The sequence below is a fragment of the Dunckerocampus dactyliophorus genome, chromosome 16 (assembly GCF_027744805.1).
Source record: "Dunckerocampus dactyliophorus isolate RoL2022-P2 chromosome 16, RoL_Ddac_1.1, whole genome shotgun sequence".
In the NCBI taxonomy this organism is placed as follows: domain Eukaryota; kingdom Metazoa; phylum Chordata; class Actinopteri; order Syngnathiformes; family Syngnathidae; genus Dunckerocampus; species Dunckerocampus dactyliophorus.
Window position 1 is genome coordinate 15,315,032 of NC_072834.1, and position 15,957 is coordinate 15,330,988.

At 43.7% G+C, this 15,957-nt stretch overlaps 1 protein-coding gene across 5 annotated transcripts in view; it reads left to right on the top strand.

Annotated features, from left to right (window-relative positions):
* Positions 1-15,957, top strand: part of LOC129168825 (rho guanine nucleotide exchange factor TIAM1-like) — an 80,149-nt gene that overhangs the window by 53,110 nt on the left and 11,082 nt on the right. For all 5 annotated transcript variants that reach the window (XM_054754528.1, XM_054754524.1, XM_054754526.1 and 2 more), the window contains 6 exons: positions 2,714-2,884; positions 4,096-4,200; positions 5,712-5,793; positions 6,152-6,238; positions 10,027-10,239; positions 11,831-11,955. In XM_054754528.1, the coding sequence (XP_054610503.1) occupies positions 2,714-2,884; positions 4,096-4,200; positions 5,712-5,793; positions 6,152-6,238; positions 10,027-10,239; positions 11,831-11,955 (783 nt within the window). The remainder of the gene's footprint in view (positions 1-2,713; positions 2,885-4,095; positions 4,201-5,711; positions 5,794-6,151; positions 6,239-10,026; positions 10,240-11,830; positions 11,956-15,957) is intronic.

Below are 15,957 nucleotides of genomic sequence, written 5' to 3' on the forward strand. Positions count from 1 at the left end.
AACCTCCCGATGTCTGATCCAGATATAATGCAATCAATCATGTTCCCAGCCATCTTTGCAGCCTATCAAGACACCATGTCCACATCCTCTTGGACACCTTCACTTCTCCTTTTTGCTCAGGAGCAAACCCAGCCAACCAGTCTCTAAGGCCATCAAGTCTATTTGAACTTTAATGTTCTCGTGTTTCAGGTGATTACGTGCAACCCACAAACGAATGCAAATGTTAGTATTTATTCAATCTTGCCGGTCCTGTTCTGGATGACGTTATTTAGTACTAGAAGAAGAATACATTTCTCAAGACAAGAGACTTCTGCAGTGCTATAACCCATTCTCACACTGTGGAGGTCCCCAGTGGCTCTGTGGGAGATTGATTTGCTTCCACCCACTCACAGCTACTACTAACATACTAAGATCAGGCATGCTGGAGGCGAAAAAAGGAGGTTAGAGGACCAGAGGATGGGCTGCAAGATGCTGGTTGACATCAATTTGTTCACATTTCAATTTCCCCCCATAGAAAATAATAATAAACAGAAATAATCTGTTCCAGGGTGAAATTGTGGCCACCATTAAACCTTTACTAACTTGTGTTTTAAAGGAAAACTGCACATTTTTTTGGAATTTCGCCCATCTGAATTTTGCTCTTTTAATTACTTGGTAATTATTTATTTCTTAGTGTCTGTGTATATGTACAGTAAGAGCTCATTTAACCAAAGTCAAATTCCTTGGCCGAGTAAAGCTGATTGTGGTTCTGATCATCCACAATCCTTATACATTCTAAAGATATAAAAGGAGATAAAAAATACTGTTTTTAAAACAGTAACAGGTTCATTCATGATATGTAATAAAAGTATTTTTGCCAAATATGGTCCTTTTAAGCATTACCGGAACTTCCTCCCTGGGCGCATGGATTTCACATAGCAACATGGAAACAAAAGCCTACACCTAGCATTAATTTTTGCAAACTCAAAAACACATCAGCAGAGTGTGTGGTGAAGCTTGTCGCTGGCCGGCTAGTAGCTAGCCGGTGTGGTGTGGCAAGGTGTCAATACGCCAGTAACTTAGTTCGAGCGGCGTAACAATGTTAATAACAATGTCGCTTGGTTAATATGCATGTTACATTAAATGTAAATGGAGTATTGTTGGCGCTTTTTGGAGGTTTTTTCGGGCTTTATAGGCGGAATAAGTGTTGCCCATTACGTGCATTCTTAGCTGCGTCTTTTTAGCTGTTTTTATATCTTAAGAACACACAGAAAAGAGAAAGACGTGTTCGTCTCACATAAGGATGGTGGTTGATGGGCAATTCTTTTTGCATGAAGTGTCAAGCAGTGTTAATCACACAAAATGTCCGACTTCTGCCTACTTCACGTCATTTCCTGTTGATATTCATCCTGTGAGGGTCTGTACTAGATTTGACCACAAATGCAGGGGAAACGTTAAATGTAACAGTCGGATTTGGTGTTTATGGTGCAACCAAAAAGATATACAAAAATGGCACAGCGAAAACAATCACAAAAGATATAAAGTGTACTGTATATCAAGGCGCAGAGTAAAGGGGCCTGGCAGGAAGACAACGCTAAGTAACACTGATAAAAGTACCAAAAAAACTCACAAGTAATACGAGACCGTAATAGGGGATTCACAAAGTAGTAAATAGTCCAGCATCTTCCTGACGCAGTCAGGGAGTACAAGAAGCTGGTTAGTTGCAGGCCGGTTGCAGCCATGCCTTGCTGCTCCGCCCCGCACCAGAAGGAGGCGAACCAAAGAAAGAACGCAACACACGGCCAGTAGTGAGAAAAGGTATCAAAAACATGACTGGAGGAAGGGAACATGACTCTTAACCTTCATTTTACAGAAAACAAAACAGTTAATCCTTTGATACTCGCTAGTCTGGGAAGTTTTTGTAAGACTTTTCCTTACAATTGTCTGACCTGAGGGGCATTGGACTACAAGGGTTCCACTGTAACACAAAAATCTCTACAAAAATAACGGCTTGGTTCCAAACGGTCGCAGCTGAAGGATTTTTCCGAGCTTTTCAGTGAATCCCACTGATGGTAGCAGGGATTTGAGAGTTTCGCCTAGTAGTGTGCCGATGTGACCCCCACCAGCAGAGACATCTTATGGGCCATGCTGGCAGCCAGATGGTGCTGAGCCCTGGGGGGGTTTACATGTTTCGCACCCCCCGGTCTTTCTTCCCCACTTAATGTGTCAGGCATTATTTGGGAATGATGATGATCAAACTTGCTCCCTCCTGCCATCACACTGCACAGATTGAATGGCTGGATGGGGGTAGGAAGGTGATGGCACAGCAGCAGTCGGGGGGAGGCACAGACCAGGAAGAACAAAGAAGGTGCTGGAAGCTGTCACCTGATAGCAGGAGATATGATAGCACAGATAAAGTAAACGTTGATTGGCCTGCCAGATTGTCGCGGGTCATTGCGATGGGCGCAGAGGTCAGACGTGCACACCCACACACACGCACGCACGCACGCACGCACGCACACACATATGTGGCTCAAAGCCGCTCGGGAGCTCAAGAGGCTTACAAATGAGATTTTGTAATTAGATCTCCAGATGCTTTAGACCACCATCAAATCCATCAAAGTCAGCGCGTATCCTCAATAAGAACAATGTAGCTAGCTAATTATTCAAATTTGACTACACCTTAATGATTGCCAATATACTGCAAATAAACTCTGACTCTGTGTATTTACAGAAGGACAGAGAGAACTCAGTGAAAAGTCTTCCGCAGCTGACCCCAGACAACGACATTTGGGTCCCAGAGAGCCTGTCCCCCTCCTGGGTGTGCCTGCCCAACGACCAACCCGTCCTGGCCATCGTGCAGCCCGGCGACACGGCGCTGGAAGTCCTGAGCAGCGTTTGCAAGGTGGGGCATCAACACAGCGTGCAAATACAAACATCATGCACTCGATGCCTGAGCCTGTAGAACTGTCCCGCTTAGCGTAGCACACATGCTGTGAACTATGTACTACCTGTATGTACGGTATGTGGGATGACACCTTCCAACCCGTGGATGTGTCACATTTTTTACATTCAGACTGGAACAATACAATGTGACACGCAAACAGATCGTTTTGAAAAACATGCAGTTTTTTTCCATGTGTTCTGACCTTTTGACACACAAACTGTCTTATCGGGCCTGTGAGCTATGGAAAAAATACAATCAAAGAATTAATGGTCTTTTCACGATGGTTGGATTAGTGGCACAGTAATGAAAATGTTCACACCATCCTACATCAACCAGGAAATAGCCTGCTAACTTTGACAGTTGTGTACACCCCACACATTTCTGCAAGTATTATTTTATTATAAAATTTATTAGCACAATTGGCAACAATGGCATTGTCTATTTAGTTTGAGGGGACAGTAAATTTACAAGAGCTGTATACTGACCACATTACATTGTATCAAAGTGTCATTGCTTCAGTGTTGTCCAATGAAAAGATATCATCCAATATTTGCAGGAAATCACATATTTGCAGAAATGTGAAGGGTGTACCCACTTTTGTGAGGTACTGTATATATGATTGCTAGCTTTTTTTTTGTACTTTCTTCACGAGTAAATCCACCTCATTGTCAGTACACACAGTATGATTCCCCTTTGTTGTTCTCAGGCTTTGTTCCTGATGACTTTCTTCCGGCTTCTCATAGGCTAAACTGACCTCACGGTTAGAGCTTACAGCGCCACCTGTTGTCTAGACGTGTGCTTGACACATGGCTAGTTTCATAGAAGCTGTCTGTGTTCATGTGGACATAAAGTGTTTGCGCAGCGTGAATAGGCAGTGACGTTTAGACTCTGACAGAACGACAGAGAGGATCTTTTCATTTCCTCGCCTCACGCCGCATAAAGCCGTCACAGGCGCTAGGCTTCTTCCATCTTCTCTCTCCTAATTGGTGTGAGACGCCTGACGGCATGTTCCGTCCAACACAGACACATATATATCGGAAAAAACATGACGTGTGGTCGATAAATGCGCGCTGTCAACGTGTCACAAGCAACCGGAGCATCTGATGGACGTGTCACATGCATTCAGGTCTATTACAAAGATGTCATTTACTGTTTTTTCCTCCCTGCAGAAACACAAGCTCGACGCTTCTGGTCACTACGTGCGATTGAAGGTCGGCGTGAACGACAACACTCTGTTCTACGTGCCCAAACCTGAGGAGGATGTCTACGACGTGGTGAGGTTATTAAATGGTGTAAATCACTCCCAGCCTCCGTGTTTAATACCTCCAGCAAGGAGGTTTGGTTTTCTTAATTCTCCTTTAGTGTAATTTGTAGGATGGGTTCATAAAATGGGTCACATTTTGGGGTAAATCCACACACTGAAAGTACCATAATAAAATGACTGATCAATGAGTATTAAAAACATGAACGGCCTTTGAAAAAACATGTATTAAAAAAAATATTCATAAAAAATAATGAAAATTTTAAAAATGTTATAATTATAATGTATTTGTATTACTTTTTTAATGTTCTTTTTTTTATGTCACTCTTAAACCTTGTCTGATTTGACCAACGTGTCAACAACACGGTCAGAAGCTGTTGTGTCAAAACAGATATAATCTGGATAGGATCCGTACTTGGCAATTCCTTGTAACTAATGTCCAGTTTAAGGATTCTCAAACTGGGGTTCGTGAGACATTGGTTGGGGGTCCGCGACAACGTTTTTTAGCAAAATGGAATGACCTTAACGTGCACAAATGATTAGGAAGCATTGGGCCATTAAAAGAATGGACACATTTAAGTCCATCCACTTCATTAAGGGGTGCAAAGGCCAATTTTTGTTATTGAGAAAAATGACTGGAATGCCAAAATGGTCATCAGGTGCTTGCAAATGAATCCAGGAAGCCAGCGCTTAATTAACACAATTACAACTGTCACTTTTCTGACACGCATTTTAATAAGAGGCAGTAGGTCATAATATTCTTGGTGTTCCCCAGGACTGCAATCTACTTGTGGTGGTGGTGAGTTGTGGTGGGGATGACGGAATGATGTTATGGTCAAAATGACATAAATGGCCATTACGCAGTAGCAAAAAGTGGGTTAAAAAGCAATTCCAATGGCATCTAGGGCTAATGACAACATTTCTTAGGTTCCTTGGAAAATTTATTTTTTAAGGAGTCTGTCCCCCCCCCAAAAAAATCCCCTGCTGTGGTTGACTCTGTTTCTGCCAGATGTCACCAAATGATCTTTCTTGTGTTTATGAAGAACCTTGGTGTTCTGGTAGCCAAGAAGGATGGTAGACGTTCCACTCATCAATACTCATGCGTGTTGTATGATAAGTTACGCAAATTAGCTTGATGTGTTTGTAGTCTCATGATGGAACAAAACCATGGCGTCCGTAGTGTTCATTGCCACAAAGAATGGTCAGCGACGGTGCCGCTCTGAGCTCAAGAGTACATCAATCCTCTCCTGGAGTGCTCTTCATCATCCTCTGATCCTCTCCATCCTTTTTGATCAACATCTCGCCCTCCTTCACTGGCATTACCTTCTCATTTCACAGCTCTCACACCTCACATCGCCTCATTTCACATACACACCACCTGTGTCATGACCCCTCAAGCAATTGCTTTCTTAAGGAGTGTGAATAATACATGAATTCACCTCACCTCTAACAAGTGTGATGACGTGACATTGACCTTCATGCTGCCGCCCTCCTCATCTTTACCATTTTCTTGTGTTTATTCAGCTCTACAAGGAGATTGAGATATGCCCCAAGCACACCAAGGTGATCCAGTTCGACAGAGCGGAGTCCTGCAGCATCGGATACGGTAGGCCGGCTTCAGACCACAGACCCGTTTAGACTAGATGTTTGTCAAATAGATTTTTAGCAATGGAACTCAGCGCCTTGTTAGTGGTGACCACTTACAGCGCCGTTTGTCTTAAATGGATCTAATCGCTCGGTCACGGCAACAGAATAGGAGAAGCCGAAATGCACAGTTTGTAGACGACGACAGTGTATATCAGCAGGCATCCTACGGATTTTTGCACGCCTTCTAGTGAAGGAAGTGGATACGGTCTAATTACATCGAGTTGATGGTGAAGTTGTACAAATTGACAATCAACCAAAAATCCTCTTGATCCGTGTGCACAACAATGGATGCTGAATGTCTCTATGTGTGTCGTTAGGTTTCTGTGTGGCGGTTCTGGACGAGGACGGGACGCAGCAGCTTCACATCACTGAAGTCAAAGCAGGAGGACTCGCCTCGGCCAAAGGTACACATGATAGACATTTACACCAAATGTCGAGACGACTGCCATCGATGAGCCTGTAATCGAATTCTTACATTAGAAGCATGTGAGTGTTGTCTGTTGGTGCATGTTTACCGAGCTGCTTCTGTCTGTACCCCGGTCACATTGTACAAATCAAATTAAACAAAAAAAGAACAAATATAGAGCAAAAAAGCATAATGTAAAGAGGAAAAGTTGAAATGCAAATAACTAATAACACAAAGCCTTGTATTTAAATATGTTTTTTTAAGCCATTTTACAACATTTTTTAAATATATCCCTCGGTGGAAAGAGTTTTGACACCCCTGGACTAGATTAAATCATCACAAGCACACACCAGGACTCAAACATCTATAAAGTCACAAGACACAATGATGATCACTACAGCGCAAACCCCAATGTACACCTTCTTAGGTATACAGTAGTCCCTCGTTTATTGCAGTTAGTTGGTTCCAGACCCAACCCCAAGTATTTTTGTAGTCAAACCTGTTTTTATAACATGATTAGAACCTCTCGACATGAAATAACACCCCTATAGTCCCCTTTACCTATAACAGATAATATAATACTGTAGACATAATAAGAGTAAACAAGCTATTTAAGACATAATGAAGACACGTGTGTGTTATTATAAATGTGTTCCTTAGGGGACCTGAAAGAGAGCTGAACAGTAAATGACGTCGGGGGTTCAGAGTTGAGATTCAGCTTTGCATGGGCAACGGCCGCAACAGTATCCCGTGTTTTATTGGGGATTATTGTGCCTGTTGTGAGATCATTCAAACCTGCAATAAAAGCCTGTTGTTCTGGTGCTTGTGTGTCTCACCCAACACAATACCAAAGACGTATTTATATGTTTTTGTAAACCCAAACGCCCAATCTCAAAAACGTATTTATACAGTGATGACGCAACTGCACACTAATAGATGTCACTTTTAGAGCAGTTTTAAGCCATAAAAATGAACCACAAGGTCACAGAAGTGCATTTAATAAAAGCTCGGCATAGATCATTTGCATGTAAACACACTCGACAGCAAGAAGGAAGTGGAAGAGCATGGAGGAGTGTAGCGTGCACGAAGGTCACGCATTGTAGGGAAATTTTAACGCATGCACACACAACACATACACACATTGCAAATTGTTATTGTGAAATAAAACAACCTTTTTTGTGTTCTTTATGTTGTGGTATAGTTGTTTAGATATTTGACCTCTCCCAAAAGCAAAAAAAATTGTGTCAAAGTGAAAGTTATGCTTGAAATGTATCTTGTCACAAAAAGCTGTTTTCCTCCCTTTTCTTGTTGGGAACTGATATTTTCCTGATACGTTGTACTGCTGATTACTAAAGAACGGAAAAAGGTAAAAACAAACGTTTTTTATGAAAGACGAGAGTCTAATCTTTCTTTGGGTAGGTTCCATGTTTATATAACCATAGAACACAATATGCTGCGTGCCTTGAAAAATCAATCAAAATCGTCTAAAATGGCCGGTACCGAAGGAGTTGTCTTATGAAAAATGTCTGGGATTGAATGAGTTAATATATTTTGGAAAAACCATGATTGAGTGATGCCACGAAATAGTCCATAGTCCATAGTCGTTTTACAATTTAACAAATTTATTACAAAAGTAAAAAAACAGTGAATTTTGTGGAAATTCTCATCAAATGAGTAGATAGTGAAGTTTGTTTTCCTCATATAGTACATTCTCCAGTATATAGCCACCATTAGTTGTACGAAACATAGTAAGGTGGTACTCGATTTCTCGTCATTCTTGTTTTAGCATTGCCTCATCATTGATGGCAATGGCATCAGTGATCTTTTGCTTCAGGGTGTTGTGACCCTTGTAAATGTCTCTTGGAGATGAATAAAGTATCTATCTAGGCCTGGGGCAATAATGAATTAATCACACAATAAATGAAAATGATCATTTTTCTGTCTTCATTGTATTGCCATGTGCATGCATGTCTGTTTTTCTTGCTTCCCGCCTCCAAATAGGCAGGAAGACTGGTGCGTTTGTTCCACAGAACAATGGCATGAACGTAGTGCACCCTTTTGTCAGTCATGCACTCTCTGTCTCGGTGGGTGGAGGCGGGGCCGGTAGCATACACACAGTGCAGAAGAGTGTAACGTAGTAGAAATTAGTAGATTGCAATATGTTGTCATGTATTTTTTTTTTATAGTTTTTCATTGTGTGTTTTTTTTTAAAGTAAGGTTCAAATCTCGTCTCGTCTCATTCTTGTAGACCCAATCTTGCGTATCGTAAACTGAATGTCTCATGACAACCGTAGAAAAAAAATAATAAAATACCAGTGCATCTTCCAGCATAGGTTCTTGATGATTCTGGTGCGTCTTGTCATGATGAACGTGCGTATTGGCTTTTGTGTTAGCTGGACACACTGGTGGCAGGTGCTTGCAAAATTTGGTGAATGTTTGACCAAGTTAAAGCCCCCCAAAAGAGCATTTAGCGGGTCCTTACACCTCTGCTCGGGCCCGCACCTTTATCCTGATCTGCACCAATATTTCATGTGTTCTTCCCGGACCCATGACTCACCTGTCCAAAAAGATTGTAAATTGGTTAACTTGCTCGGCTACTTTGCAAGCAGTCTCTCTCTACCATAATTAGAAGCCAAGTGACATGTTGTGGATGTTAGGTTTCCAAATGCTAGAAAAAAACCCATCAGTCCTGTTGATGTCAGTAGACATTGTGTAGTTGTGAGACTTAGTCCTGCTTTAGGACAAAAGATTAGCTTAGTCAGTCGAATCGACCTTCATCTTTGCAGCTGCCGTGGTTCCACACAGCAGCAGCAGAAACACACAGTCTTGCTGCATATATGACACTAAAATGTAGCCGTTTTAAGCTTCTGAGATCACTCAAGTGTGAGATTGTATCCTGCAGCCTTAGTGAGCTAAAAGCTGCTAGCCTAGCAGTAGCCGCAGGAAGTTGCCGTATTGACTTCTGTGCATTTTCCGCACGGGTGATCCACTTTTTTATTTATTTTTTTAGCTTTACATTTTGCTGAATCACAGACACAATGTTTAGTGGGTCAGCCAGTGTGAGTGAGGAGGATGCATGAAGACTGAAAGGGATCACGCTTGTCTTTGTGCTAGTAGACGGAAGAAGGAAACCAGGCCAGCACTGCAGGGTTAACCAGAGATGATCTTTTCTATCCCCTTCATTCTCTCCCAGTGTAATGACACACATGCACACAGCAGCAGCGTAGGGCCTGGAGGGTTATTTCTCTCAGTCCAATAAAGACTCCACTACACTGACATTTTACACAGCAGACAACTAGGTCATAACTTGGGGCTAAATGTGTCATTTGTGTATAGATATATCAACTGTGTGTGTGTATGTGCGACTGCATTAGTGAAGCGTTGTGGTGTGTGTCTGTGTTCATGCAGGTGAGCTGTCACCCTATTGGCTGCTAATTGGGAGTTAATTAGCAGAGCAAGTGGCAGGAGGAGGAGCTAGAGGTATTTTCTCAGAAGCTGTACCTGGCGTTTAAGCGTCTATACATGACACCACAGGAATAGAGCCATCCAGTCTGGTCATGTTTGTTATTAGCCTGCGGCTTGATAGGATGGATTTTTAATGTATTGGAGCACTTTGAGGTCCCAACATGTCCGATTAGGTGTGGATTTGTTTGCATAGGTCGTTTGTGCACATTAGAGCTCTGCCGCTGACTGTGTTACATCATGATGTCTCGTTAATGCGCTGCAAAGAGGCAAAAAGGTTATTTTTAGGGATTACTGCTGACTTATGTTTCTTTTGTCACGCAGGTTTGCGAGCGGGTGATGAGATCCTGCTGCTGAACAGCAAGCCTGCCTCCGCCCTCCAAATGGACGACATGAGGGCGGCGTTTGCTCACCAGGCCTTGACCCTGAGCGTGGGCGCTCTGCCCCGCCTCGACCCCTCCATGCTGTGCTCGCTGCCGCCCCGCAGATCCGACACCGAGCCCGGCCTCGCCACGGACATCTTCTCACAGAGCCAAGGTCAGGATGACAGGTTGTCACTGCGGGCTGCTAAGGAGGATCCAAAATATGTTAATTAAGACTTTGACACATTACCTTGTTATTCGGTCAACTACCTTGGCTTTAGTTTTTCACTCCTGCAGTTTTAGCAACAAATGATGTTATTTATATCTTGCTCTCTAAATCACTCATTCACTCACTAGTGTTTGACTTAGGAGGCTCCACCGTAGTTTGCAGGAATATGCAAAAGCTAGATCACAGATTTCCAGTAAACCTGGTAAGATGGGTGACCGAGCTGTTATAATTTGATGGTTTGGATAAAAAGGCAAATTGAGGGTAGGTTTTACTTAGTTTTTGCTTGGATTGGCTCAAAAGGGGGAGCGTCCCACCAGATCCAGCAGATGGAGCAAGGCTTTGTAATGCTCCTTACTGCCACCTTCTGGACTGTACTAGAACAGTATCATCTGACAGGCATTTGTCACGGCAAGGACAATTGAGGGACACAACTTCAGGAGCGTGAGAAACATGTCTTCGTCCATCCATCCATCTTCTACGCCGCTTATCCTCACTAGAGTCGCGGGTATGCTGGAGCCTATACATGTCTTTTTATGGAGGTTAAAGCTAAAGGCTTTTTAAGCCTTTTAAGGGTGAACATTAACCTCAACGGGGTCACGCTGTAGCGCTCCAGCAGCTCCAACCTTCTTCCATCTTACAGATGGCGAGGTGTCTCTTTAAGTGGAGCCTCATGCTAATTAAGCAGCCACGCTGCCTGTGACCTGCCCTCTTCTTCTATGCAAGGGCACCATTTTGGAGGGTGGGGAGTGTTTGGGGGGGACAGCTCACCATAACACGCAGGCGCAGCATGAATATTAATCAGGTGCTGTCAGATGTGTCAGTTTGAGGGTCGCACACAAACACTTCAGCAGCCCAGCTGGAGGTTCTTGATGATGTTGAGGAAACAGCAGACATACGAAAGGGAATCGTTACCCAAAGGATGCTGTCAAAAGTCTTTTATTTTTAGGAGGTGTCAATAACGTGCATGGCTTTTACTACATGGAGGCGACCAGCAGAGGGTGCAATTAATTCAAGCTTTAGTAGTTTGTTGCCTAAACGGGCTGCAGAAGAAATCAAAACGGGAAGTATCAATGAACAGTATGTAATGCTAGTGCTCAAAAGTCGAACTGCTAATGGGAGCACTTTTATTGGAAAAAGACTTTGCAATGTAACTGTTGCTGTAATATATTATTAATGCGTATGTGAAGTGAAGTTCCCCAGGCAGGTGAAGTTGGCGCATCATTAACTTGGTTGACAGTTACCTTCAAGAATCGTGATTTTTATTAACCACACTTACGTTATGTGAATGTGAAGATGCCCCGGTGGTTCAATGGTACACGCTGCTGCCATTTCGTTTCCCAGCCCGACACCCAGAACTGGAGACATCTGATTGGACAAAACCCAAAAAATGATGTGAAGATGTTTAGCTTTGAGCCTCCACCTGTGTAACTATGTTTTTAAAATATCTACATGTGAATATTAAACACTGTCACGTTTTAAGATGTGATAGATGTGGTTTCTACATCCCTATATTGACATGCATAGTCTGCGTCCACAGAGGACATCCTGGACGAGGTGTCGGGCTTGACCGTGGAAGAGAGTTTGGATGAAGGACCCCTCCTGCCACCGCGGAGTCCTGGAGATCAGCCTGAAGAAAAGATCTGCGCCGGGGCGGGACAGAAGGTACGAGTCCTTATGCCAATAGAGACGAGTGTGCTTAATGTCTGTCAGGTGATAAACAGATGTGCATGTGTGTGCGCGCACATGTGTGACAGACAGGTGAGAGACGCAGCGAGACAAGTGTATCGTTTTGTAATCAAGCTGATGTCGACTCTCATCAGCATTTGTGATTGTAGTGACACGCCGCATGCCAGCAGGCCTCCCTTGGATATGCTCGTCACCTCCATCACCATGGCGATGGGTGACGACCTGTCACCTCCCCCCCCCCCTTTTATCACCAGAAATGTACTATTCTGGAAGGTCAGACGTGAGCAACGGATGAACAGCAGGACGACACTGTTCTCCCCACTTTAGTTTTTCTTGCTCAAACTTCCTGGCCCAGCGTCTTGGCAGCTGTCCTTTCTGTCTGCCCTGTGCTTTGTGGGTCGAGCCAGCAGCGACGAGGCCCTTGTCTTACCTCATTTCACCCATTGGCAAAGACAGGACAATTTTAATTATCCACGCATTGTAATTACTTGATTCTGTGCACAGTGTTTCACATCATTTAGTGCAGATAAATGAGTGTCTGGAGCGGCGCAGGAGACTGGGAGGTTCATTATTTTAGACAAAGCAGCGCTGCCACCTCCAAATGTGATAAAGCAAAGGGGGGGGGGGGGGGGGGGAGGGGGGGTGATCACTTGGGATAACAGCAATCATGGAGACGATGGTGGGGAGTGCAGCTCTTCCCGGAGGAGCAGTTAGTGAAAAGAGACGCTTATAATTTATAGCTCTGCTTTTTAGCCTGGAGGCATCTCAGATGGAAAAAACTGCAGGAAGGTGGGTTTGTTTTGATTGACAGGCATTGGTTGGCTTCTGGTTATCTTGCCTTTATCTCCTTCAGCATCAATTCTCTTCTCAAATGTCATACCTGCTGCTTGATGCCTGTTTACTGTAGTTGCACTGCGCGGCCAGTAGAGGGAGCACGGTGACAGTAGATCAGGGGTCACCAACGTTTTTTCTTGTGAGAGCTACTTTTACAAAATGAAAATGGCCAAGACCTACTCATTTTTATAACATTTATTTTCAGAGCGAATATGCTTGTTTTACCAGAACATTAACAAAATGCTGGTGTCCACAACTCACATTTTGTATTTCAGAATGCATTTCTTTTTACTGTTCTTTCATTATTAACTGAAAACCTGAATGAAAAGCAGGCTTGCGGGCACCTCGTGGGGGGCTACCTGGTGCCCGCGGGCACCACGTTGGTGACCCCTGCAGTAGATGAATCCTCAGCAGTCTCTTACCTTTTACTGCATGCCTGAGAACCCATCATGTGCCCCTCTGTCCTATTTTAATAGTTTCCTGGATGAACTTTTGTGAAAAAATAATTCCTCCAGGTCTGCTAGAGCCCATTGCAAAAAAAGGGGGAAATTTCTCATTGTCCCTTATTTTTAGGGACATTTCCCTTATTTTATAATGACATGTTGACAGGTAGGTTTTATCGTGGTTACAAAAGTCTCATTGATTTGCCTTCATATTCTGCAGTTTGAAGGGTGTAAAATGATACTTCCAGCAACTTTGATTTGACATCATCTCACATGGGTTTGCACCTTTCCCTAATTTCAGAATTTTCCACCGACTAGTGAGCACACGTGCTGCTGTACGCATGTTTTAATGCTTGTAGACGAGTGTGATGATGCGCATCTATATGCCAAGTACTCGGATGTGCATAATCTGTTTATCCTGCTTTCTGCTAGCGGGGGCAGTGGCAGGTTGGTGCTTGCCTCCAAGCTCCGCCTCCTACACCACATTGCGCCCACTGTGCAACCGCCCCCTCCCTCTACACACTGGCTCAGGCAGTAGCCAAAGGCTCTTTTTACGTGTGCTGAAAAGGTCAAGGTTTGTCTTTGCATGCGCGGCACCTCCTTTGGAGAAAAGGTAATGCTGATCCTGTTGCGGCTTGACTTTTCATTTCATTTAACTGTTAGTTCACACCTGGAATGGTTTACATTGAAATGAAATGCTTATGAATGAATGCTTACTTCAAAGGATGGTTTGCATACATAAAATATATTCAATGGAATAAAGGAAGAAGCTCTTCCACCTTGCCATTGGGCTAATAAGCACTCCAAAGAGTGTGTGCGTGCCTGCGCGTGTGTGTGTGTGTGGAATTAAGGCGTGCTTCTCTTACATAACATATGTTTTGTCAGCAGTGCAGCAGGTGTGCCCTGAGGATTCTTGGCAGTTTGGGAAGTGCCGACTTTGGAATGAAAGAAAGTGTTGGGAGAACGAGATTGAGGTTTGTTTGTTTGCTCGCAGGATTGACTTAAGTGGAGCAGTGGTGTCACGGTCACTTTCAGCTACAGGTGGTGTATGTATGAAAGGAGTACATTCTGGTGATGGTCCTAATGTGGTTCGTTCTGGGCTGCTGTGCTTCCTTCAGTGCGTCAGCCACAAAAGAGCCAGTGTTGTGCTTTCTTCCTTTCCCTCCTCCCTTCTTTGTCTCCACCTCACTTGCTCCTCAACTTGAGGCGGAGGTGTTGCTCTCACACAACCTGAAGTGGACTTCTGCTGCTTGACTCGGTTCTGTTTAAGCTCACAGTGGATTTGCTTTCGTCAGCATCAGTGAGAGATAGTGGGAGGTGTGTGCGCGCGTGTGTGTGTGTGGGGTAGGGGGGCGGCTAGTCATGGAAGCTCCAGGATAACACGCCGGACTTTTGTTTGAGCTCTGATCCGCCAGCATGTCCATCTTCAAGAGGAGGAAGAGAAACTCCAAATGCTCGTCCAAGTTTTTTTATGATTTACAGCCGGTGAGCCACACTGTCTCTCTACACATTTTACACTGTTTGCAGAGTGCTTTTTAGGCCACATTTGTACATGCAATGTGCACTGTTTGACCTGAGCCTGCAAGCATCACATTAGTGCACACTGTTAAGACAAGGAAAAGTTAATTGCTGCAGCATATTTTATACACGAAGGCAATTCAATGTACTTCACTAATACAAATCAAATACAAATATATCAATACAATGTAAAAACGTGATGAAATAGATTAGTATGAGTAGTACTAGTAGTATTAAAACTACCAAATGAATCGATAGTTCATTCTGATTATAGTTTGGAAATAACTCCTCAGCAGAGTTCTGCTTTTTAATGCTGGTTTTAGGAAGTCCACGAAGGAGATCTCTGCAGTAGTTGGTTTTCTTTGGTCGTTATGTCACACAGCTGACTTTTATGCATCTTGCTCAATCCCCCATCCAACACGGACCACCAACCAGCTAAAATCATGAAAGAAAGTCCATGTTATTATTCTGATATTTCATGGCAGCCATGCTTCAGCACGTTGCTAATGCAAAGCTGCGCAGCGGGAAAGCTGCTTTTTAATGAAGCTTCATGCATCATCATCATCATCTTCATCCATGACACTCTGACATCTGTCTATGCTCACCGCTCCATCTGCTGCTCGGCTGCCGTGAAGTAGTCTGTCTGGTGGCCGAGGGCGAGACTACCTTAAAGGCATACAGTCTTTGACTTGTTAACGCATTAGCATGGCGAACGCGTCCTTTGTGTGATGGGACTGCCTTGCTTCCTTATTAGCATGATTGTGTGTTGTGGTTTAGTGCATGGAAGATCAGTATCCGCATTGGTGTGTGTGTGTGTCCATATCCAGCAGTGCTGCCAAACGGGTTTGAACGCCTCAATGGAAAATTGAGTTTGTCAGTGGTGCAGCATAACAGACAAGCTGTGCAATCTGCTTAGATGGGCCTGTTCGCGCCTCAGCATCTGTCTGTCAATGTAATTGTATGCCACAAGGACGCATATATGTATTATGTAGATTCTTTTGAGTGCATAGGTCACACTTGTATTTGTGGTCATGCATTCCGTTAATCACGTCCAGCTCTTGAACACTGCAGCAGTAAATTACAGCATTTAACCCCAGTCCACTAAAATGGGGTTGATCATCTGTTTTGATGGGTGCAAGGCTTCATTTACAGCAAGGGTGTCCAATATTTTGCTGCAGAGGGC